This window comes from Eulemur rufifrons, chromosome 18, assembly GCF_041146395.1.
Source record: "Eulemur rufifrons isolate Redbay chromosome 18, OSU_ERuf_1, whole genome shotgun sequence".
NCBI classification, from domain to species: domain Eukaryota; kingdom Metazoa; phylum Chordata; class Mammalia; order Primates; family Lemuridae; genus Eulemur; species Eulemur rufifrons.
Genome location: NC_091000.1, coordinates 32,552,147 through 32,578,406, shown reverse-complemented (window position 1 = coordinate 32,578,406; position 26,260 = coordinate 32,552,147). Strand labels below are relative to the sequence as shown.

The 26,260-nt window shown below is 37.5% G+C and overlaps 1 protein-coding gene across 2 annotated transcripts in view; it reads left to right on the top strand.

Annotated features, from left to right (window-relative positions):
- The window catches only part of SLC10A7 (solute carrier family 10 member 7), a 208,712-nt gene that overhangs the window by 163,409 nt on the left and 19,043 nt on the right, over positions 1–26,260 (top strand). For both annotated transcript variants that reach the window (XM_069492941.1, XM_069492940.1), the window contains 3 exons: positions 5,717–5,882; positions 6,860–6,911; positions 15,547–15,620. In XM_069492941.1, coding sequence (XP_069349042.1) covers positions 5,717–5,882; positions 6,860–6,911; positions 15,547–15,620 — 292 coding nt within the window. The remainder of the gene's footprint in view (positions 1–5,716; positions 5,883–6,859; positions 6,912–15,546; positions 15,621–26,260) is intronic.

The following is a 26,260-nucleotide window of genomic DNA, read 5'->3' as shown; positions in this document are numbered from 1 at the left end:
TTAAAATGTTGTTTAACACTTCCCAGAAATCCTACTCTACCTCTTTACGGTGTTTCCTTTTCTGCTCTTCAAAAGGATTGTTTCGCCTTATCCTCTATCTTCAAGCCTCTTGTAGTAATACTTCCCCAGCACTCTGCCACTTGCCCACTGCACTCGTGTCTCACTGACTTCGCTTCTATTTCTCAAACATGCCAGTCTCACTCCTGCCTTAGAACCTTTGCACGGGCCGTTCCTTCTGCTTGGAACACTTTGCCGCCTTTCGCCTCCTTCCAAAGACCTCTTCCCACCCCTCCTGCAACAGCTACTCAGTAGCCATGCAGCCACTGTCGTACCATCCAGTTTAAACTTCTGCTCAACGTATACCATTATTTTGCTTCTTGTTTATTTGTTCATTGTTTTGTTTTTATTTATCTCTCAAACTAGAATGTAAGCCCCATGAGAGCAGGGACCTCGTCTGCCTAGTTTATCTCTATATTTATTTTTAATCTGTTGATTCACCTAAACTGTGTGATGTGACCTTTGAGGACCTTGATGTTCACATGCACTAGTTCAGAGAAAACAGAGGCCAGGCCGGGCAGGCTGGTTTCTAAATTGTAACTAGGAGTACCAGATTATGAAAAGAAACATTTCTATAGATTGCTACATGCAAAAAAATGAGATTTTATTATTACCTATTAAACAGAGAATGGGAACTGGAGGAAGAAGAAAAAGACCAAGCAGTGTGAGCCGAATATATTTCCTTTAATCTTTTAGTAGATAAAACTTTATCATTCTGTTTTTGATTTATTTCTGAGAGTGAATTTTATTTTTATAAAATAAAATAGAATACTTCTTTTTGGTTAAAATCATTATTGACCAACTCAGATTTGCTGTGAGGTCTAGTTTGGTCTTCATCACTGGTTGGCAGCACACATGACTTCTAGGCCTCATTTTCCTCATTTGTAGAACAAGGGGTTTTATATCTTCTAGCCCAAAGGTGCTGTGACTCTGTGAGATAAGATTAGTCTTTCTGTAGATGGTTAGGAGATTGCTTCTTCTGTCAATTCTAGAAAGAAATAAAATTTGTGCCATTGTAGTATCTCCTCTCCTTTTCTGACAAACCCTTTCAATATATCTAAGTGCTTGTGACAAATACTTATGCATTCTATTTAAAAAGTGATTTACAAATAACATAGAATTTCTACCACCTTTCATTATTTTCTATCACCTTGAATATTTTTCAAAGCAGCACATTAAAACTCACTTTTTTCCTTATAAATTAAAAACAAAAAAGCATACCTATACATTATCATTTGTGCATTCTCTGGTCTTTCCATTAGTGATTCATTTCAGTTTCAGATTGGCCTTTTGTTTTAAATAGTCTTCTGCTAAAGTTGAAGGTAGTGTTATTAATACTAGCAAAATTTTGCACTTTTAAAATTATTTTAGATATGAATCAGTTTTTACTGTTTTCATTACTCACCTGAATTGCTTTGAGGAAGAAGTGTCTGTGACATGGTGCACTGGGATATAATGATAGTGATAGAAACATCATCAATCTGGGACCCAGAAGTGAGAGTAGTGATCGTTTACCAAGTACAGGCCCTGTTTCTAAAGCATTTTATATTTATTTAATGACTTAATCCTCACTACAACTGCTGTTATGTCCATTTTAAAAACGAGGCACAGGAAAGGTAAGGAATTTGCCCAAGATCACAAAGTAAGGAGTTGAGAGCCAGGATTCAAAGTCAGGCACACTGTGGCTTCAAAATCTGTGTCCTGAACCCGGAGGCCACGGTGCCCTGAGAAAGCAGTGGTTGTATTCCTGCTCATCCACCTGACTGGCTTCCTGACATTCTGTCTGAGTTGTCTAGGCTCTCTGTGCCTCCATTTTCCACTGTAAACTCAGCAGGGTGATATCTGTGCAACTTTTCTCATGAGAATGAAGTAAAGCAATAGTGGGAGTTTTCAAAAAGTGAAGTAGATTATAGGTATTTATTGTACCCATTTATTATTATTGTTTATACTTTTTGCAAAGTGTATCAATATTATTTTGAATTTACTCAATATTTAATAAAAATATTTTAAAGAAAAGTGTTATATAAGGTGGATTTAATTTCATATCTGACTATACATTTCAATAGGATATTAATGAAGAAATAAAACTCTTCATGAAAATATATGGATTCAGTGCAATCGAGGATAAAAATTAAAGAAACAATCTGAAATCATCTTGAAGAAAAATAAATTTTAAAATTCGGATTTACCATGAAAAATTATCCATCATATATCCTCACTCAAAAATCAATTTATAAATGTAAAGACAGGATAGAAAGAAAAAGCAAGGAAACACCTGGATGGAAAAAAATTAAGAAAATTAAAATGATGGATATTACATTTCACAGTTATCTCAGTGTGTCGACATTCTTCACCCAAGACATGTCATTTTTACAGGCTTCCAGCTTGGAAGTCACGCAGTAATTGATATGTGGCTCAGCTTATTAGAAGTACAGGGAATCAAATTTAAGTTTCCCTTTAACCTTTTCTGCTACTTAATTTAAAATAAATAAAACCAAAATGTTGAAAGTCAGACAATAAAATAAAAAGCTTCCTGGGGAAGATTTTTTTCCCCTTCCCTCTTTACAGGGAAAAGCAGACAATTAACGAGGTTCTGTCACTTAAGTTTGAATGCTTAAGTTTCTCAGCTATGAGGGCAGTGAATTAGCATAGATCTAAAGGAAGACAGAAGTGGCCACCTCACCAGAGTGCCTCTTCCCATCTCATCTCGATTTTTCTTTTTTCCCAAGAGAGATTTCGGAGGTGTCTCTATCAGGTTGTGTTGATCTATCTCTAGCAAAGTGTTGTTTCCCCAAGGTTATTACAGATTTCTGTAAGGCAAAGAAGTTTGGAGAATTTTAAAATGACGTGAATTCTTGACAAATGGAAAATGATTGCATCCGAAGTGTAAGTGTCTGAACTGAGAGAAGATGAGGTTTCCTGGAGTTTATGTCCAAAGCACATCTTTGAGGCATGTCAACACTACTTCACCCAGTTTTGTTTATGAACCATTTTAACACTTTTCTGCCTGCACAGTGCAAAAGCAGCTGCTTTGTGAATTTAATTTTAGAGGAAGATGGAAAAGCTCTGTGGAGCCAGGCAAGATAGAAAATGGTTTACTTAGAAAACACAGACAAATATCATACTAAGACTAGAAATAGTGAAAGACAATCTGTTTTCCCCTAGGGTTATGGTTTCACTTATAGACCCATCCACTTTCCAAGTTCTCGGTTATTTTCCTTATGGAGATTAGGTATCCAGCATTAACCTACTGGTGTATTTAAAAGAAAGACATTTTGGCTAAAAGGACTCTGGAGCCCCTGTTTCTTGCCATGTTGAGAGAGTCCTACTGTATTATGAGACTCTGAGTGCTTTGTAATCAGGAAATAGATTATTAGGTTAACTAAATCAAATTACAGTCGGTCCTTTGTATTCATGAGTTCTGCATCTGTGGGTCAACCAACCACCAGATAGAAAATGTTCAGGAAAACAACAACAACAACAACAACAAAAATTAGCAATACAATAAAAATAACATAAAAACCTAATATAATATAACTACTATTTACATATCATGTACATTTCACTGGGTATTGTAAGTAATCTTGAGATGATTGAAAGTATCCTGGAGGGTACGCATAGGTTATATGCAAATACTGTGTTATTTTATATCGGAGACTTGAGCGTCTGGGGCTCCTGGAACCAATCCTCTGTGGATACCAAGGGACATCTCTATTACTTATGAAGTTGATTAATTATTACAGATTTGTCTTGGTTTTTAAAATGGCTTTGACTTTCAAGTTACACTTCATTCATGTTTATTTCTTTATTTTCTTGGAAGGGGCAATGGTGGTGGGACAGGAAGACACTTTTATTTTTGGAATTGGAATCATACATTCTATAGCCTATTGCAGAGAGAGAACATTATTGTTTTCACCCATTGATTATTAAAACAAGATTGAAGGACAGTATCGATTTCAATAATTCCAGTAATTTCCATTTATTTTCTAAAGGAGTTGAATTGTATTTAATTTGGGCAGCTGCCAGTTTTACACTACCAAACACAATAGATTATAAAATGATCCTTTAAATGACATCCCTCTGTAGTTTTCTAATAACCAACTACCCCCTTGGTGACATATCTGAACCTGGAGCCATCTGGATAACCCATGATACCTCTAAGGCTGTTATCTGAAGTTTGCATTCTAATACTTCAGTCCATGATACTGTGTGGCAGAACTGTTCTTATTTCCCTATACTTCACTGCACTTTAATTTTAAAGAAAGAAATGAACACTGGATAAATAACTAAGGTTTGGAATCATTTCTACCCCCTACCCTGAAAACCATAATATTTTATAAATCCATCTGTACTTTTAATTACAAGTTCTACTCTTTGAAAAAAATCAACCACTATTTATCTGTATATAACACGCTTTCCCCTTCTTCCCCACCCCACCCAGTCTTCAGGGTTTTATACCTGCACCTTGTACCTGGTCAGCTTTCTGCCAGCACTCCCTCTATTCCCACTGCCATTTCACTGAGCGAGTCCCTGAAACAGTTGAAATTGATCCAACAGCCAGTTGTTCAAAGGTTCTGTGGAGAGTAGTTTATTTTGTTCTTAAGCATCTGTAAAGATATGCTCCATTGTGAATTAAGCCTTTTTAGTGACAGAGTAGATGATGACAGAACCCCACCAGCCTTATCAGGAGAAGTTCCCTGACCTCATTATTGATAATGGATCCATGGTAAGTCAGCCTGTTGTGAAACCTCGTGTTCAGTTATGCAGGATAATGAGTGACTCAAAACTTAACATGTCTCAGCTATCATCCTTGTGATAGAAATTGTACAGCTTCTTTCAAAACTGAAATAAGATTTTAAGTAGAGTGGTTCACTTTTATGTCCAAACGAAAGTTATCACCAGTATTCAGACTGACCTGATTTTAAATATCCGATTTTAAAATATGACAGGATTGCTCTTTAACTTTATATTTCACTGATCCTTTTGTAGGAAAGTTAGGACAGGTTTATTCATTTTTAAGTGTTAATTCTGGAATTCTAAAAGTATGCAAATGGCATTTGTCTTTGGATTCACAAAAACTCTAGATATTCAGAGTTTGAATTATTTAAACTCCCACAACACATGCACTTTTGCTTTTCAAGCATGAGTTATAATTTAATTAAAAACTTCTGGTGCATTGCTAGCATTTTAAATATTAATATGTTCCATGGATCACTTTCGATTATCTACCGTCTTGAAATTCTTGAAGATGTCAGATTTTTAAGATTCCCAAAGTTGCACTTGGAATTGTCTGTTGAGGCAAAGGGGACTGTGGTAATTACACACATCCATTAGGATCAGCAGAGGATATAAACTTTGGGGAGGCTTAATGGGCATGTCTCAGTGACAGCTAGCAAAGAGCATTTGGCATGATTAAGGATGGATTTGAATGCAGTTGAAAATATACTCTCATTATGGACGCCCAGTGGAAGTTGCACTACAAATGTTAAATTCCCCTGAAGAAGAGTGGTGTTTCAGGGAAGCTTTGAAATCCACTGTGGCCATCATCCAAATTATTCTCTTTTCTTTATGTCTTTCTGCTGTCAGAATCACTTTGTGATGCCCAATGCAACTCCCTACATCTCTGAAAAGAGGCAACCTGTTGATCTCTGTGTTTCAGATTGTCCGGAGATACATCAAGGATTGGCTTGAAAGAAAGAAGCCTCCTTTTGGTGCCGTCAGCAGCAGTGTGCTCCTCATGATCATCTACACAACGTTCTGTGACACCTTCTCTAACCCAAACATCGACCTGGACAAGTTTAGCCTTGTTCTCATACTGTTCATAAGTAAGTTGGATATGGGCTACCCTGGCCATCCCTCAGTCTCCTCAGTAGCTAAGTGTAGCAAGTTGTGCTCTCCAAATTCATTTCTAATGTTAATATGACTAGAAATGAATAGTTTCACGTTACATTTATCATATATATTTATTCTATAAAACAACATCAGTTATACACTTATGATCTTAACCGCCTTTGTTTTTGGGGTCTGATGCACTATTTTCTGATTTATAATGGTTGATGTCAGATGAGAGAAGCCTTCATATCTGTCAAATTCAAATGTTAGATTGAGCACTTTGTCATCAATTTAGTTTATTATAACTTTAAACTAATCTCAACCCTTATTGTGATTTAAAAACAGGATTTATGATATATGATACTACTATTTTATAATCATAATAATTTGGCTGCATTGGTTAAATTGTGAATATTTACAACATATTTCCTATAAAATATACCCAAAGTAATATCATTTCATTTTGAGAAGCCTCAGACTATCAACTGCAGGTAACTGCTAAGGCTCAAAAATCAACCTTTTTGTTCTATTTATCTTATAATACTAAAGACAACCTTTATTAATATTATAATATCAAAGAATCTTTTGTCATTAAAATCAAGATGAGTTATTTCAAAGTATATATCATATGCCCCTCCATTTGTGCTATTTGCTATAAATGCTCATAGTATAAACCAGCTTTTTCTAAATTGACCAAGTTAAATAACTATATCTTAAATCAAAAGGGTTTTAGATTTTTCCTGAGTAGTAGGTATCAAAGACAGTGTTTGGGGATATTATCAATAAGAACAGGTTGAGTCCCACTAATTTAAATGATTCTATCAGTTTAGCAATGTGTGTTTGGTTTATTCATTTGTTTGTTTTTCTTTTTGAATTCCCATAAGTTTCAGATAAAACTAAACATGCCAGTAAATATGCTACAGATAATGCTTTACAAGGGCTAATTTAGATTCAATCTTTTTTTCTTCAGTATTTTCTATTCAGCTGAGTTTTATGCTTTTAACCTTCATCTTTTCAACAAGGTAAGTGATTTGGTATCTCTTGTTGTTAGTTTCTGAAATGAGGAGTCATGCTCTTTACTTGGCTACTGTGCTACTATACTGTTCTATTTTTTCTCCTGACCATTCTGTCTCCCTGCCGCCACCTTCCAATTGTAGACATTACAAAGGATCTGTCCTTGGCCCTTGTCTGATCTGTCTGCATCATGCACTTGGACAGCCCCGTCCGTTCTGCTGGCTTGAACTGCTAGCATCATCTGATGATTTTCGAGTCTAGACCTTCCATTCCAATGTTTTGCCTGAGTTCCAGCCTTATTTTTCACCTATCATTTAAATATCTTCACCTGACTGTCATAACAAGACCTCAGACTCAAGATACTCAAAATGGATTAATCTTCCCCCTGCCCCAAACTTCCTCTTTCTCTCTTATTTCTTCACTTATTTTTACTGGAACCACCATCCTCAGAGTTACTCAAACTGGAATCCTTCACTTACTATTTTTTTAAATTTCTTGATTCTACCTCTATATTTTTTCTATTCCCAAAGCCACTTCCCTAATTCAAGCTCTTGTTGCTTCTTTTCTCCCTACAGTATTGCAGTAGATAACTTACTGGTAACTCCATTTCTAGGCCCAACTTTTCTTAGCCATTTCATCCTGCTTTCAATGACTAAAAGTTCAGATAATGACTCTCTTGTGCAGATATCTTCAGTGGTTATTCAGTGCCTGCTGAATGAAGTTCATTTGAGAGGGCAAGGCCCTCCAGTCTATTTTCCAGCCTCATGAACCACACTAGTATTCATGCTGTCTAAGCTTTAGACTGAGGTAAAATCTTTGCTGTTCCCTGGAAGAACCTCATGCTTTCTCATTTCTGTCCTTTGCTTAGGCTATCCCCATGTCCAAATTGGTCTCCATGTCTTAGTTCATCTTTCTTGTTCTCAAAGGCTCACCTCCAATATAAATTCTGCCAACTACATTATATATTCAGAAAGTATTACTTACATGTTTAGTGTGAAAAAATTATCATAGTGAATGCCACAAATAAGAGATGATTCTGATGCTGCAGGAGTTTATAGACTAGGTATATGCACTGATAACTAAGTGTTCTCTGAGTGGTACAGTAAGGCAACCTATAGTCAATTCAAAGAAGAAGAAAGCACTTTCCAAAGACAGTGGTAGAGCAAGGCTTCATGGATGAGATGGGGTTTGACATGAATCACAAAGAATGGCTAATTGTTTATCAATCAGAGATGCCAAGAGGTGGTTCTTGCTAGAACAAGAAGCAGTAATACAAATATAAACACACACATGGAAAAAACAAGACATGGTGGGACAGTGGGGGGAGAGGAAGATTGAAACTAATAATAATAAGCGGAAAGGTACTTGGGCCAGACTGCAAGGCCCTTGAACACCGGGTGATGGCAATGAGTGGCCACAAGGGAAAGGGCCCAGGCTGTTTATAAGGCTTGAAGTCAGAGCAGTCGATGGTTCAGGCCTCACATTAGGCACTTGGCTTTACCGCACTTGGTATAGCACTAGGTTGATTGTAAACAGTCAATAAACACTTATTGATTGATGTAATTTGAAGCATTTTCCCAAGCTTGAGATTGTGATTTATGAAGTAAGAGTAAAGCCTGGAGCCATTAAGTCACAGAGAAAATGTGACTTAATTGGGTAAGTCTGAGAGTAGGAGCTATTTTAAAGTTCTTTTTGTAAGTGGCTTGTTATGTCACCTTAGGAAAGATGTTTGCCTTTCAGTGGCTGTTTGTTTGCTGGTCCTTGTGGCAAAAGTAATAATCAGACCCCCTCATCCCATCAGACTAGGTAGGATGTGATACCCAGTTAGTGGCTGAAACATCCCCTCAACAGATAGAGCACAGAACAGCCACCGCTGGGACTGCTGCGGGAGGCACGGGGGATGGGGAGCAGGGCTGTCACAGCTAGTCGGACTACAATGAAGAATTTTCAGCATGGAGTAGACTGGACTCTCATAAGGACCTGTGGTTTTGAGATCCTTCTTTTCTGCTTTATTCTACCTTCACTAAAGTTCTGTTGCATTTTGAACTTCCTCAACCCGTGTCAGACATGCACATTCTTTGACAAATAACAACATATGGAACTGCTGCAATCAAGCTCCAGGTCAGAGGTTGTGAAGCCCCAAAATATTCCATTAAAATTTGGGAGTTTTTCAAATGAACAAAATTTATAAGATAGTCTTCATATTCTGTTTTCATGTTGAGAGACCTCATTGCTCTTGAGGATTTTATTGAAGGAATGAAAGATGCCAATATTTATTGAACCCTGCTCCACACCAGGCACTGTCATAGGAATTATGTGTATGTTATTTCAGGTAAGCATCAGAGACTATGATGCTTTGCATTTTTTTACTGCTATTTTGCAGATGAGGACCCATGCTTAGAGTAGTTTAGTTTAGTAATTTGCTTAAAATCAGAGTTTAGTAGTTTAGTAACTTAACCAAAATCAGATGGCAAGCAGTGCACCTAGAATTAAAATCCATTTCCATTTGACTTTTCCCAAAGCATTTGCCCATGCCTTTTCCACTGTACTAAACTATTGAAATTACTTTTTTGTTTTTTGGAGACAGAATCTTGCTCTGTCATGCAGGCTAGAGTGCAGTGGCATCATCATAGCTCACTGCAACCTCAAACTCTTGTGCTCAAGCGATCCTCCTGCCTCAGCCTCCTGAGTTTCTGGGACTATACGTGTGCATCACCATGCCTGGCTAATTTTTCTGTTTTTTTTGTAGAGATGGGGTCTTGCTCTTGCTCAGGCTGGTCTCCAATTCCTGGCCTTAAGTGATCCTCCCACCTTGGCCTCCCAAAGTGCTATAAAGGCATAAGCCACCTTGCCCGGCCTCAATTACTTTTAAAATTCATAATACTTTTTTTGGTTAGAGAATTTATAAAGAGTATTTGACTAAATTCTTCAAGTTTACATACAAATAAACAAATTAGCCAAGATATCAAGAGTTTGAACTAGGACCCGCTAGTTTATACTCTATTGAGTACCATTTTCTTTTCCTACTTTTTGTTCCTTCCTACTTAAAATTTGTGAAGTTGCCCTGGGTATATGCCTTTTTTCTTTTTTTCACTTTCTTCTTACGAATTCAGTAAATCTAAAACCAATTTGGATATCAAAGACAAAAATGTCAGCATGGAAATTGGTTTATCTTTTTTGTGTATGTATGTAGCATGATGAGAGTTTAGCATAAAGCCTGGAGAGACCCAGCCCAGAAAATTCAACTTTCCTACAGCACTCTGCTTAACTGGTTAGCATCTCTTAGGTTTACTTACCTAATGTGTTACCATGCTAGTGAGCATTTAAACTATATTTGAGAGTGATTATTCCATGTTCTCATTTGTCTACAGAATGGGGTCAGGGTTAAAAATTCCAACTCTGAAGTCAGACAGACTTGGGTTTCAGTCATATTTAATAACTTTGTAACCTTTGTCAATTTTCTTATGTACAAAATGATGGTAGTAGTAGTACCTATCTCACAGGCTCATTTGGAGAACTAAATAATATGCACTTAGCCTTCAGCATAACACCTAGCTTATAGTAAGTGTTCAATAAATGTTAGCTACTGTAGACTATTGATTATATCAAATTAGTTTATATTATATGAAAAACTAATGATAGAAGAAGGGGAATTAGCTTTGCTAGCTTTGTAATATATTATTTTTAACTTTTCTCTGTCACAGTTGCTAGGAAATGAAGGTTGATTCATCAAGCCAAGAGTCAGCTATCCATAGTGACCTAAGCTTTCTGAAACTTTGGAAAACTGTCAAACGTTTTTTAAAAAGTTGAAAAAGAGCTAATGCCACGTCACTCACTCTAGCCCGGGCAACAAAGTGAGACTCTGTCTCAAAAAAAAAAAAAAAAAGTTGAAAAAGAAAAAGAGCTGTAACTGGGAGTCTTAAAAGTGTATAAATTTATATAAAAGACAGTTTGGTAGTTTATTAACTAGAGTAACAGAAATCTAGATTGTCACTAGAGTGATACAAGAAACCGTTAAGAAAGGAAAAGGAAGAAAACAAAGATTCAAATATTTGTGTGAGTGTTTAAATTCTTATCAGTACATTTTCAGTCAGATGTCTCAGTCGGCCTCTCACCACAGCTCTGGGAGGAGGGTGGCTGACGAGTGGCAGAGGAGAAGGGAGGCGAGGAAGGCAGACAGGCGTTGTCAGGATGGTCTCCTTACCGTTGCAGAGGTGAGGCAACTAAGCCATGGAGCGCTGGGTGACTTGTTTAGTGCCACACAGCTAATGACGGAAGAGGTCTTCTCTAAAATTGTGCACAGACAAAACACAAATACAGCGGTTAACAAAGGAAAGTATTTCACATGGAAGTTTTCTCCTCTAAACACAGTAGGCTTAGACAGAACTATCTCAGAGGACCTTTTCTGCTCCACATTCTGTGATTCCACTAGTAAAGCCTGACATGTTTTCCTTTGTGGGTACTGTAAAGGAAGGCAAAATAAATATTATGTGGAAAACACTGATTGAAAGCTTTGTAAGAGAGAATAAAAAGACCAGTTGGGAAGAAAAGGAAATAAACATCTCAAGGGAAGGCCAAGTGATCAAAAGAATCATTAAAAACAGGATAAAAAGGAGATCAATATTAAAAAGAGATAAGGTAGAGTTAGAAAATAAATAGTAATGTGATTCCTTTCAAGAATGTGAGCAGACACAATAGCAATATTAATCACTGAAAACAATGATAGTCATTGCTACTTGAATATAATATACAGGACACTTCATTTTTCTGTGTGTCATCAGGACCTTGTGCCATGAAGCCTCCCGTGACAACGGGTGACTAAGGGTGGGTTACTTACCAAGATAGCTGCTCTCAGTCATTAAATTTTGTAGTGTTTTTTGTTTTTTATATTTTTTCATATTTTCTTTCTCAGAAGGCAAACTTTTGTGTAAGATTTGGGGCAGCCAACTTACTAGTTGTGTGACTTTGGGGACATTGTTTAACTTCTTTGTGCTCAAGTTCCCTTTGTGGAAAAAGCAGGACAAATAGTACTATCTCTCCTATAAGGCCATTCTGAGAAGGGAGTAATATTGGATGCAAAGTGCTCCAAAAAGTGCTCAGTAATGTTTACTGCTGTGGTACTTCGTCATCATCAAGAACGGAGGGTTAAATGAGCATCTGCTCTGTCCACTTGCCCTGAGATCTGTGAGGTGGAGCGTTCTGGTACTACATAGCTAAAGGACAAGTCCACCCTACTGAGGAGGAATATTGTTAATAACCTTAAACATTCCATCTTTATGCCTTAAGGTTCTAATCCTCCCTCCCCACTGATGGACTTTGTGTCAGTAGGGCTGTAAAGCAGTGTTCCAATTCAAACAAGCCAGAAACCTCCCAGCGTGGGCCTAGCTTCGGTGTCTCCACCTGAACCAGAGGACAAGCAAGCATATCTAGCAAATATCCTCTGTAGCCACATTATAAACGCTGCTGTAGTGAAAGGCAGCTGGTGCCAGATCACATCAGAGCCTCCCTGACCAGAGAGACTCAGACACACTGGAAATGTGCTACAACCTGAGAAAGAACAAGATAGCAAGCAGAACAGAGTTCACTAAAGGAGAAGTGTATTGTCAGACTCTCTAGGAAGAAAAGCAAACTGTATAAACCCAGATGCAGCCAACCACTGGTTATAAACAAGGGCAACAAAAGATTAAAAAGGTCTTGGCGTTGTTAGTAACACTACAAGCATTGCAGGAGAACATCCCAAAACTAAGCCAGCTGGTTACACTACATGTTCTACAGTCCCAGGCCAGCAGTCGCTCCTGCACGGATGTGTTTTACTCACTGTGAATGGACCGTACATCATATTCTCCAATCTGCCTATCTCAAGCTTTCCCAATTTCTTTGGTTCCTGGGCCTCGATATTACTTCCAACTATGTGTGGATGAGTGACATGCCTCACATTTTTCAAAGAAGTAAGATCTCTGACATAAGTTGCCTTTGCTTTCCCATTCTCTACCTGAAAAATTTCCATATTTTCACTCACCTTGTCTACTTTTGCTTCCAGCTCGGAGATGGTAGGAAAAGCCCGTCTACAGCTAATTCTTTCAGTCTTGTCCTCTCAGCCGTCTTTGGGAACCTGGGTTCATCAGTTCTTTCTGTCTGCTACATCTTCACTCTTTCTCTGTAATCATGTTTGACTAGTCCATGTCCCTTTTCTTCTCCTCACTAGATTTCTTAAAAACACAGTCCTTCTCGCTACTGCAAACCCAGTACACTTCGACATCAGCCCCTCAGCCTCCTCCACAAGCCCCCTTGGGCTTTCTCTTCCATTTTCTGTTCCATTAATGCCTCAGTGCTCCTATCAGTCCTATATGTTCCAAGTTTGTAATTCCTCCTCCTCTCTCAAAGCAATAACAATAATAATAATAAAAATATCAACTAGCATGTATTAATCACTTACACTGTGCCAATTTCTTAATAAGCAGTGGCATTTATCCTCACAATGTCACTAAGAGGCAGGCAGGATTATCCTCATTTTATATAGAAGCAAAAGGATGGTCTAGATTTGAAATCAGGTGTGTTTGTCCCCAAAGCTTTTGCCTTTAAGCTGCGTAGAGGTTAACAGTTGACAAGTTCATTCCTTCTCCATGTCTCTTGTTGCCATCTCTGGTCCTCACTCTGATTCTTCTTAGGCCCTTGCGGCTCGCTGCTTCCTGCCGAGCCTCACCATCTTCAATCTTATACTGTGCTGTGTGATTACCCCTCCTTAAGAATGGGTCTGATCGTGTCATTCTACGGTCCCAAACCCTTCAGCAGTTCCCCTCATCCCCTCTTATCAAATCCACACTCCTGGGCATAAGCCAGGGTCCCTGCACATAAATCAGCCTGAAGCTCTGCTCTTTGCCTACTGGCCCTCCACGCCCACACTGCAGGCTCACCGTCCCGTACCTAAAACACACATCTGCACGTGTCGAAACCTATTCTTGAAGGCCCAGCTCAATTGTGATTTCCTCCCAGAAGGTTCTTTCATGCTCCATCATCACCTCCTGCTCCTCCCACCAAGCTACAGATAATCCTTCGCTTTCAGTGGCAAATCACTTTACTCCTCTCTCTGCTGTCTCTCTTATGTGTATCTGTACTCCTTTCATCTCTCAGCCCATGTGTATGGAGCTCTTTCCCCTGGCGTAAGGAATAAAGGGATGAAGAAATATGTCAGCTGTGTAGCGCAGTGGTTAAGGCACAGAGTGGTATCACAATGTAAACATGAGAATCAAATGTGGAAAGAGTAAGGCAGTCTTATTATTCTCAAGTGATACACGTCTGGGGAGAATCATCCACTGAGGTGAGACACCAAAAATTCAGTTTGGAAAGTTGTTATCAAGAAAGAGCTAGAAATAAGACAAGTTAGGAGGCAGGAAGGTACATGCCTTTCAAACAAGAGAAGACCAAAGGGCCATTTAAATGTTCTTTTGACACAGGCACAGGGGATGAGAAGGAGAAGGCTCTTCCCCCTCCAGGGAGTACATAACAAAGAAAACAGGATGTGGGATCTATTTAGGGAAGATTTTTCTCCTGGCAAAATTATGCATGGAGATGAGGTTACTAAGGGAAATTGCAGGATCTCTTTCATTGGAGATCCTTTAAAATTGGGTAGATTGTTCTATCTGCAACGGTATACATGCAATTTCTGGAGCATTTCCATTTGCTGACTAAATCTTTTTTCAGAGTTCAGGGCAGGTAATGAATGGACTCACTCTACTGTCAAACCCTGATTCCTGAAGGAAGAAATAGTTTCTAAAATATAAGGGCACAGTAACAATAGTTACATTTCTAACCTTTTTGGCTCGTGGTTCTCTACATCTTTCTTATGTAAAATAGGAAATCTGATTATGATATCCACACCCAGTACTGACCCCTCAGAACATGTAATCAGCTTTGACTAAGCTAGATTTTCTTTATGCTTAACACGTTACATGACAATAGTAGAACATAGTAGTAGCCAGACTGTTTAAAGTCTTGGCTCTGTCACTTAGCCATGGGCCTCGAGTAAGTTACACACTTCTGTGTGCCTCAGTTTTCTCATCTGTAAATAGGGACAATGTATCCCTTACCTTGTGGGGGGGTTGTCTTTACATATAAAGACCCAAGAGAAGTAAGTGTCTGATACACAGTGACTGCTCAAAAAATGATAATTTATTGTTTTTACTAAAATATATGATGTTAAATCTTTTTTCATACTATGTATTTCTCAAAAATGTGTTTGCTGCCAAAAGGATATGTTGGTCCTTGAAATAAGCATTTTTGGAGATGCATTAATTCTTTCAAGCCTCTGGGTAGTATTAAGTGATGACCTAAAGACCTAGCTAAAAGGGGTCCTTACTGCGTTACTTTCGTAAATGCCTACACCACAGGCTGGTTGCATATGTGATCTTAGGAGACCTCCATCACACGGTTTTAAAACTGTTCTCCTTTTCATGGATAAATGACTCAGAAGTGATTCTCTAAAAAGAAATTCAGACACTTCTGTACATTTGGGTATAGAATTACTTCTGTCACCAGGACTGATCAAAGGATGTTAACATGAAGGTAGGTACTACATTTGATTTAGGATATGTTAAATAGGCTTTTTATAAAAGTATTTATAAAAAAAATTTTTTTTGCCCCTAGGAATAATTCGGGTTTCACACCAGCAGACACCGTGGCTATCATTTTCTGTTCTACACACAAATCCCTCACGTTGGGTAAGTGATTCACAGAGCTAAAAGCCATACATTAGCCTCATGTAGTTACAACTGATGATTTTGAAGTTCTAGGAACTCTTCAAATTAAATGGAATGAGGTGTTGTCCACTCTGTTAGATGAAGAACAATAGCAAAGTGAGAATGGGTCATTGCTTTCAAATGCTGATATTTGATCAAACCAATCTCCGAGGACTTAAATTTAATAGCATAGAATTTAGCATAATTTGTAATCATGTTTTCAATTCTCATGAAAGATTATCAATGTAGAATGTTAACATTAGAGGCTGGGGAGGGGTAGAGGTGGGAGAGGACACTGCTTCTGAAAAAGGAATTGGCAAAAACTTTGCTTTAGAAGGCTCTAGAGTTGTCCCTGGAAAATGTTAACTTCTTTCTTCAGAGCTCAAAGCAAGGTGCAAATAACGTTAGTACTCTAATTTGATATTGACATTAGTTTGAAGATCATTTCCGAATGTTATGTTATTTCTATAAAGAAACAATATAGTTATCATTAACTCAATAGGATTAGCACTACAAGCAGAAGTATTTATTTAATGGATAAAAATGGATTAAGCAGAAAAGTGCTATTTTCTACTTAGTTTTATACAATTTAGTGGCATTATCCCAAGAACCTGTTAGACATCTAGAATCTATGTTTTTAGTCATTAAAAGTCATTAAGTCATTAGAAGCTTTATTGAAATATACATCATTCACAAACTGCTTGAGGTGGTGAGCATGTTATGGCAAAATCTTAATATAAAAATTCCTCCACATTTTGGCATGCAACTCACTTAAGAGAGTGGAGAATTGTGACATTGCTCTAAGTCTGCTCATGTTAAAGAAATTTGCACTGTAAGCTAGAAACGAAGACATTTCATGTTTTAACAAATCCCAAACACATTTGTCTGACAGAGTCTACTATCTCAGTCTTCCCAAGTTCGGAAAATGATTTAGAAATTGGACAAACTCTTAAGGAGCTGTTGTTATCTAGGGCTTCAGCTTATTTGAATAAATTATATATCTACAATCCATGCAAGGCACTATTTTTGGGTTTCTCCAAAATCATCATCAAATTGAAGTTGAAACAGCCTTGGAAGATATATTCCAGTCCTGATTTTGTGACCCTGGACAAATCAGTTAACCTCCCTGAACCTTAGCTTTTTCGTCTGTAAAATGAGCAGAAAAACACTCGCTTTGTAAGGGCATTTGTTAAGCACCCAGCACAGCACTTGGTAGATCATAGGTAGTCAGTACGTGACAAAATATGTTCGGTAATTGTGCCATGAATAGATTATTATGGACTAAATGAGATAGCCCATCTAAGAGCTTGCTGTGCTACCCCGCACATAGTGGGTGCTCTACAAGCAGTAGCTATAATTATTCGTTATTAATAACTATATTAGTTATAACTGTTGCCACTTCCAGAGTTCCAGTCCCCTGACCCCTGTCTTGTAGGTTTTCCTGTAACAAATGTGGTTTAGTGGTTGATCTCAAAGAAGTCCTCATGCACTTCTTTCCTATGTGTTTTATTGTGGTGTGATATCTGGTCTTCTAAAAACTAAGGGACTTTTATAAAGTTAGGGAATCCAAGGGTGGGTGCAGCCAGACTCCTCCAATGTAGAGTGTAGGGGTCCAATGAGCCCATGTCCTTAGTGTCCATGCCGAACCACGGCTGCAACAAATTATTTTCTGCATTTCTGCATTGGGCTTTTAAACCTGATCCACTCCTAGGGATTCGCTTTTGTCTGAAAAGCCAAAATGGATTTTCTTTATTTCTCCACATAGTTTTTCTGTGCTAGAGCTAGCTGTGTTGAACAAAGAGCAAGAGGCATACTGCAATGTGATCAGTATTCTTTTCTTTTCCATGAGAAAAATACCTGCCCGTTCAATCATTTCTTATTTTGTCTTTTCATTTTTCTTAATCCCAAAGACACCTGTTTTTTATGCTTTCTGAAAGCTAATTTTCAGGCAAGCAGATACGTGCTCTGAAGTAGTAGTTTTGCTAAAAAGTATTGGGTTAACTTGGATTTTTGTTTGCTTCTGCAATGTTCACCCATGAAATAGATACTTAGATCCTCTAATAGGATACTGTACTAGTGTGGTATCTAAGTAACCATGTAGTATAAATCCTTAGTTACTTTCATAACAGCACACACCTAAGTTCTCTTGGAATTATAAGACCTAAATACTCAACCTGGCTCTTACACTGATACTTTCCCAGGCCTCGGTTTCCTTGGCTCTAAGATTAGGTAATTTTACTTCCAACTCGAATGTTCTATTGTACCCAGGTATGATTCCTGCAGTCTCCTAGGTAGCATTTATAAGAATCGCCTCTTTGCTGTTTCCCTCATCTCAGAGAGATCACCCTTATCTCCACAGATAGCAAGGGATGTTTGGATGCTGTTGCTAGAATGGCCTTGTTAAGCCCTATAAATTTACTGTATCCATTTTCACAAGAGCCAATATGTGTTTCCCTCTACTGGTGACCTGACCTCACTGGTACAGAGGATATGCCACGACAGTGACCTGAGCTACAGGCTGATAATGATCCTAATAGAAATTCTTATCTGCATCGAAATGAAAGAACATCACACAGAGTGTGAAGAATTCATATTCCAGAAAGCAGGGAGAAATTTCAGGTGATATCACTCAGAGTTATATTTTCTCTCACCTCTCACACAAAGATGAAATACAACATATCATAATGTACTATTTGGCACTTTAAAAAATATATCTTTCCCATTGCAGTCGCTGACATAATATTTCTTCTAAAGATTTTACACATATATATAACATCTTAAGTAGAATACATTAAGCGAAACTTATAAAATGCCGCTCATTATTGCATGCAATATTTGCATTTAAGAATAAATGATTGCAGGCCAAGTGATACCCATGTAACTAATGAACCACAGATAAAAATTCTTGCTAGAGAAGTTTTCGGAATATTCTCTTGCATATACAACTTCGATTTATTATATTGTTCCTGCTTTTGCCCTGTCTCAATCTCTTCCATGTACTTGCATCTACACACATGCTGAATTTGATTCATTGCTTTTATTAGTGCATTTGCCATTGATTGATTAGTTCTTCGTATTAGTACTTTTTCTATTGATTGATTGCAGATGAAGTGACTATTTGACCTTTAATTATGAGGCTTCCTATTGAAAATGACATTGAGCTATGGCTTCACATAATCCATCTGGAAAGCCTGACATGATGCCATTCCCTGGAGTTCGTTCAGGAAGAAAGAGGAGGCCTGAAGGAAGTGCAGAGCTATCACTGTGCTTCATCTAAAACAATACTACAGGGCTTGTTTGCTGCTCTCCTAGAGTTTCAGCTCAGGGTTGAGGTAATTTTATATTTTGTCAAGACAGCATCACTTGCTGTGGGTTGCCGTAAAAGCCATGAACTCTCCCAAATTATTCTCTAGTTTGATGGTGATTTTTGTGTAATAATGAGAAGATATTTCACATAGTGGAGACTGAAGAACAGCTTGTACCCTGGTAAATAATGGCTCAGTGCACAGTCAGTCAATAGATCTCATCAAGAAAGAAATTAGATCCAAGATATCCTGTGGAATTGGTGCTTTACTTTTATTTATCTTTTTCTCTTGAGTATTCAAATCACTTTACTTATCTAGAGTTCCAATGCATGTAGAAAACTTTCTCACTATACCTAGCAAGTGAATATTTCAGGATGTCTGAGGTCCTTAAGCATATGTTTATATTAGTTTTTAATGTCTTTAAATAGCAAAATGAAAGCACATAGTCTCAGAGCATGTCAAATGACTATTGGCAGTCAATGGTGAGACTCCTAATTTTTCTCTTATTTCCAAAAGCAGTTCTGAATTGAATGAGTGCTATTTAAATTTTAAATAGAGTGTCATGATCAATGCTTATTAAACGTCTACTATGTAGCCTGCCTTTTACAGACACATATGTACAAGGCAGCCATTCCTCACATTGTTTATATGCACTTCATTATGGGTCTAGTCACAGCTACACAGCTGAACTATAAAAAGAAACTATGCATTAAGCTAAAAGAATATAGCTTTTTGGTAGACGTAGAATTCTGGCAAGAGTGGAAAGAGCACATACCTGATTCTAGTCTGGATTCAAGTTCCAGTTCTCTCACCAAAAGCTGGAACAAATTGTTTAATTGCCGTAGGCCTCATTTCCTCATTTGTACAATGAGAAGATGGACAAAATGAGATTCCTTCCAGTTTTAAGTTTCTGTGAGTCTGTGACTGGTATTTCCACTCTATGAAATAATAACAGTTTCCCTATTATATGTGCAAAGGAAAAGCTTTCTTGAAAGTAGTTATGTAAATAATGTGATGGTATTACAGGAAAGGAAAGATAGCTGTTCCTTCTTCCTAAAGAGATTAAAAAATATATTCACACTCTCCAAAGATTGTCATAGGAGAAACAAACTCTTAGAAAGATCTTGTTTTTCATTTTAATTAGAAGCTTTTCCAAGAATGTTAAAGGATTACCTACAACTTGGGCTGAAAAGATCATTTAATAACCTGTGAGTCATTTTGTTAAGAGGAAATAGGATTGAAATACAGAAGTTTTCATTTCTGCTATTCTTTTCTTCCAAAGCATATTCTATTTGGCACCTAAAGAATATTATCTTAATAAAACTACCCTGCAACTGAACTAGGCAGCACTGTTTTAAAGCTCTTAACCCAGTAACTCATGTTACCCGAACAGCCTCAAATCTTAGCAAGTCAGCAATTATTGTCTTATTTTGCATACAAAGAAATGTAAGCATAGAAAAAAAATTTTAAAAACTTATTCCAAATCATATCCCAGAAATTATATTCCAGGCCTCCTAACTTCCAGAACTGCACCGAAGACCAAAAATTGCTATACTGGGGCAGAGTATTGTAAATGTTTGATCTTGGCATGGGTTTGAATTTTATTAATTGTTCAAAAAGAAAATTACTTCTGGTTGCTGGTTATAAGACCATTTTAAAATAGTTAACACCTGTAATTGTTCTGATAAACATGTATTTCCATGTGGCCCAATCATAAGGTGGTATTCATTCCTTACAGGATATAACTTTTTATTATTAATGAAAAGTTATATCCTATTTAAAGTAGATCTTACTGAGTCAGCCTTACCTTTCATCAGGCAACCCTGTCTGTGCTGTGTTCTTGCAAACTAAGAGCCATAGCGCTGTCTGACGATAAGCTATTAAAGTGGAAATAGGAACTCAGAGGAAAGACAGAAGATATTAATAGAAGACTATGTTTGGAGTCTAGCTGTAAATATGTGTCTGTCATCCAGTTTGCCTCTAGAGTTATAGTTCTGTACGGAAAGGCAGTTTGGGAGCCTCTGCCGTGTGACAGATTCTTAAAGATACCACTGAAATTATGGACCCAGCAGATTTTGCCATCATGCTAAAGAAAAGTGAAGGAGTGTCTGTCATTTTGTGCTATTTTCTGATCCATATAAAGAAAGGGAGAAATGTAAGTTCTCAAACAAAATGATGCACCAATGTTGCTCGGAGGTTGACGAACTATTTTGTTTGGATTTTTTATTCTGAATTGGGTATCTGAAAATCATTGCTAGGGTATCTTAGACTTTGTAATCAAAATTTAGGAAGTCCCAAGGGTTCTAGACAACAAGTACGAAATTAAAGATAATAAAACTTCTTTGAAGGATCCCAGCCTGACCCCCAAGTATCATTTATCTTAATGATGTGCCAGATGTTCACCTAGAAGACCAATGCCCTGCACCCCTGTGCTTCTCCTCCTCCTCCTCCTCCTCCTCCATGGTTTCTGACCAGGGACTGCCCAGTGCTTTTAGCCACAACCTACGTTTCAAAATATATTTTACAATGTGATCCAGAATTGATTTTGCAACTCACTAATGGGTCATAATCCAAGACCCAAAAATATTACTTTATACCTTGTTTGATGAAAAGGTTTTATCTCCTTTCTCAAATAGTTACCATGTACACTTTGACATCTGCAGTCCCTTTTTCACTGAACTTTTATCCAAATTTCTGATCCCATGTAGGAACCAGAGCTAAATTAAGACTTGGAGTAATTCTTGATTTGCATAATATAAGATTAATTTAGATTCTTATTTTATTCAGCTTAGATAAATAAGCTGATAAAATTTCTATGTCTTTTGATTTATTCAATACATTTTCAACAGTAATAATAATAATAGCAGCTAACATTAATTGGGTATTGAATAGGCAAACATTGTGCTAAGTGCTAGTTACATGAACTAATTTACTTTAAAATACTTCCATGTTGACAGTGTGGTAATTATCTACGTACTCCTTAGTTTAGACTTCAGTGCCAGGAACATCCAGTTGCTCTCCATGGAAAATTCTCACTATAGTGTTCAGCCGCTATTTTATGAGAAAGGAAATACTCCAGAGGGAGCTACAACAAATACTTTTGTTATCTCTCTATCAACCAGAGACTTTACTAATTAGCATAATGAATTCAGAAACATGTTTTGATTGGTGAAATTACTGACTTGTTAATTTGTATGATAAATGTAATAAATGGGTTCTCATTGATAATGTGGACTGCCTAAAACTATTAGAAACACTTCCCACTTGCTGTAAGAAACGAGCTGGTCCGGTAGCCTTCATATGAACCCCTCAGGGATGTGCTGGAGACTTGATTCCCACTTGGTTTTGTGTCCAGCTACTGTTAGGAGGATCTGTGGTTGCCTGAGGCTGACTGGAAGGGTCACCAAATCCTGGAATGTCGTTGTGTGGCTTTGAGAGATCCTCCCATGCAAGATGCTATGAGAACACCTGAAAGGTCAGAGCTGGGACTACCATTTTATGGGATACGTTGCATAAACTACTTTTGGGCTTGATTGCTAGTACGTGTTGAGTTAAAACATACCTAGATGGGAGGCAGTTTACTTTCATTAAAACCTGCTTGCAAGGTTGTAGGAGTGTAGCTAATCTTCACCTACCTTAAACTTTCTTTGACCACTACACATTATCTGCTGGAAAGAATCTGGAACTTTTGCATGGCCAGCTTGGTGTAGGTCACTTCCCAAAAGTACTTAGCATGCACCAGTCATGTGACTCCCACAGTCACCCCAGATAAAGAAAGTAAAATTCCCAAGTGATCAATAACTTGCCCAAGTCACATGATCCCAAGTGGCAGAGCTAGAAGTCAAACCCAGGTCTGACTGTTAGCTACTGTGCTGAACTGTAGTGAGAGTTTGCAGAAAGAGCCCTGTGCTGTGAAACCTCTCAATCCTATGATCCACCAGCTATGAAAAGATCAGATTAGATAATCTCTGGGGCCCTTCTAGTTCTAACATTCTGTAATTCTCTGATTTTGAAAGGCTTAAGTATTTAGCTGTAGAATCTTAAACCCTTTGGATGGATACCATAGATTAGCATCTGTAAAAGGGTGGCCCTCAAAATTATAACAAATCGCTTCTTAAAAGAAATAAAAATTTTTAAAAAACCAGATTAATGGGCCTTTGCTCAAGCCCACTGATTAAGAATTTTTAAGGATAAGACCGTGGTGTTGGACATTTGTAACACACTTCAGAAGAGGGTATTATGCTCATTAAAGTTTAAAAGCCACCCCATTACTTACATCCAGAATCACCTCTCAGCTTTGAAATGTGCTGGCTCATGCACCTAGGTTCTTAGGGAAGCTTTTGACCTAGCAAAATATTCAGTCAGGTTTTGTGCAAGTGCTTTTTGATGATGGTGGGAACCAGTCTGGGTCAACCTTGAGTGGCTGGTGATTGTTTTTTTACTTTAGCCTGGCCATGGTATATTTCACTTTTAAATACTTTATATCTTATCAGAGTCAAAAGGAGATACTTAGGACATAAATGCTCATGACACACTACTAGGTACTGTATTTAAAAAAAAACTCAAAAATTTTAACAAACAGTAGGCCCGGACCCTGATTTCTAGGAATCACCTTCTTCCTAACTGCATGGTTTCACCATATGATATTGTGGGCCTATATAAGAAGGATAAAATCTGGCTCTAGTTTTTCTAATCTGTAGCTGGAGTTCTCATATTCTTGCCTAACTTCAGATGTCCTTTTGAGTTTCCTTTGTATCAATCTGGTTAAACCACAGCATTTGGATGTGGAAGTATGCCAGTATTGCATCAAGTATTACCTGGACAAAAGAAAACCATCCATTTAGTGCCCATAATTCCTAACACTCACTCCTGAAGTGGGGCTCACTTTCTTTAAGACCATGTCTTCCTGGCAAGCTAAAGCATATTTAAAATAATTTCAGAATGCCTACTATTTGAAAATTATTCTTATATAAATCCCTTTATGAAAGGAAATAAATATATAATTCTCTAAAAACTCTCCCAACACAATTGATAGTGTGGGAAAAAAAAAAAAGGAGATGGAATGATAGAATCACTACTTTCCAGAAGTCAGTGCTCTGAAAGGGGAGAAGAACAAATACGATCATGGGCACTTGTCAAGAATACAGGACTTCAAGGACACAAAAAATGGAAAGATATTCTATTCTCATGGATTGGAAGAATCAATATTATTAAAATGTCCCTACTACCCAAAGCAATCTGCAGATTCAGTGCAATCCCCATCAAAACATCAGTGACATTATTCAGATAAATAGAAAATATAGTCCTAAAATTTATATGGAACAACAAAAGACCCAAAATAGCCAAAGCCATCCTGAGGAAAAAGAACAAAACTGGAGAAATCGTATTACCTTACTTCCAGTTATACTATGTAGCCATAGTAACCAAAACAGCAATGATACTGGCATAAAAACAGACACATAGACCAATGGAACAGAATAGAGAACCTAGAAATAAATCCACACATCTATAGTGAATTTATCTTGGACAAAGGTGCAAAGAACATACATTTGGGAAAGGACAGTCTCTTCAATAATTGGTGCTGGGAAAACTGGATATCCATATGTAGAAGAATGAAACTAGACTCTTACCTCTCACCATATACAAAAATCAAATCAAAATGGATTAAAGACTTAAATCTAAGACCTGAAACTATGGCACTACTAAAAGAAAACATTGGGGAAATGGTTCAAGACATTGATCTGGGCAATGATTTGAGTAATACCCCCAAAGACAGGTAACCAAAGCAAAATTGGACAAATAGGATCATATCAAGCTAAATAGCTTCTGTACAGCAAAAGAAACAATCAACAAAAGGAAGAGACAGTCCACAGATTGGGAAAAAATATTTGCAAACTACCCATCTGACAAGGGATTAATAACTAGACTATATAAGGAACTACAAACAACTCAATAGGAAAAAATCTAATTAAAAATGGGCAAAGGATCTGAATAGACATTTCTCAAAAGACATATAAATGGCCAACAGGTATATGAAGAAAATGCTCAATATCATTAGTCATCGGTGAAATGCGAATAAAAAATACAATGAAATATCATCTCACCCCATTTAAAATGGCTTTTATCAAAAGGACAGGCAATAACAAATGCTGGTGATGATGTGGAGAAAGGGGAACCATCATACACTGTTGACAGGAATGTAAATTAGTGCAACTGGTGTGGAGAACACTGTGGAGGTTCCTCAGAAAACTAAATAGAACTACCATATGACCCAGCAATCCCACTGGTGGGTATATATCCAAAGGAGGGGAAATCAGTATACGGACAAAATATCTTCACCCCCATGTTTATTTCAGCACTATTCACAATCCCCAAGATTTGGAATCAACCTAAGTGTCCATCAATGGATGAATAGATAAATCTTGGTACATATATACAATAGAATATTACATAGTCACAAAAACATGAAATTCTGCCATTTGTAACAATATGGATGGAACCGGAGAACATTATGTTAAGTGAAATGAGCCAAGCACAGAAAAACAAATGTCACGTGTTCTCACTCATATGTGGGAGCTAAATATTAAAGACCATTGTTTTGAAATTAGAGACTTGGGTTTGTTACTCTTGCCTGTATTAAGGGAACAGAGACAGAGTATAGAATGATGATTACCAGAGGATGGGAAGGATAGCAGGGAGGTGGGGGATAAAGTGGGAATGGTTAATGGGCATAAAAATATAGTTTGATAGAATGACCAATAAAGTGACTGTAATCAACAATAAGTTAGGGTATACTTTAAAATCACTAAAGAGTGGAATTGGAATGCTGCTAGCACAAAGAAATGATAACTGCCTGAAGTGATGAGTACCCCAATTTCCCTGATTTGATTTATTCACATTGTATGCCTGTATCAAAACACATGTACCCTATAAAGAAATACAACTATTATGTATCCATAATAATTCAAAAAATTTTTTAAAAGAATACAGGACTTGTCAGCAGATGAGGGCCAGTGAGGGTTTGGCAGCATCCACGGTTGGGAGCTTCTGTTCCCGTGGCAGTCCTCAGCAGTCACCATTCACAAATGTCTCTGAAGGGCTGCAGACCTCATCCTGAATGATTTCAGTGACAAGCCCCTTCCCTGGACAGTCCTGGAGACTACTAAGTTTGAGCTCCACAATACCATTTCATAATTCTACTTCTTATAACAACAATAGTCATCCTGATAGCTGTCATTTGGGGGTGCTCACTCCATGCCAGGCACTGTACTAGGTACTTCATATACACTATGTCACTTGAAACCTCCAACCACCCTT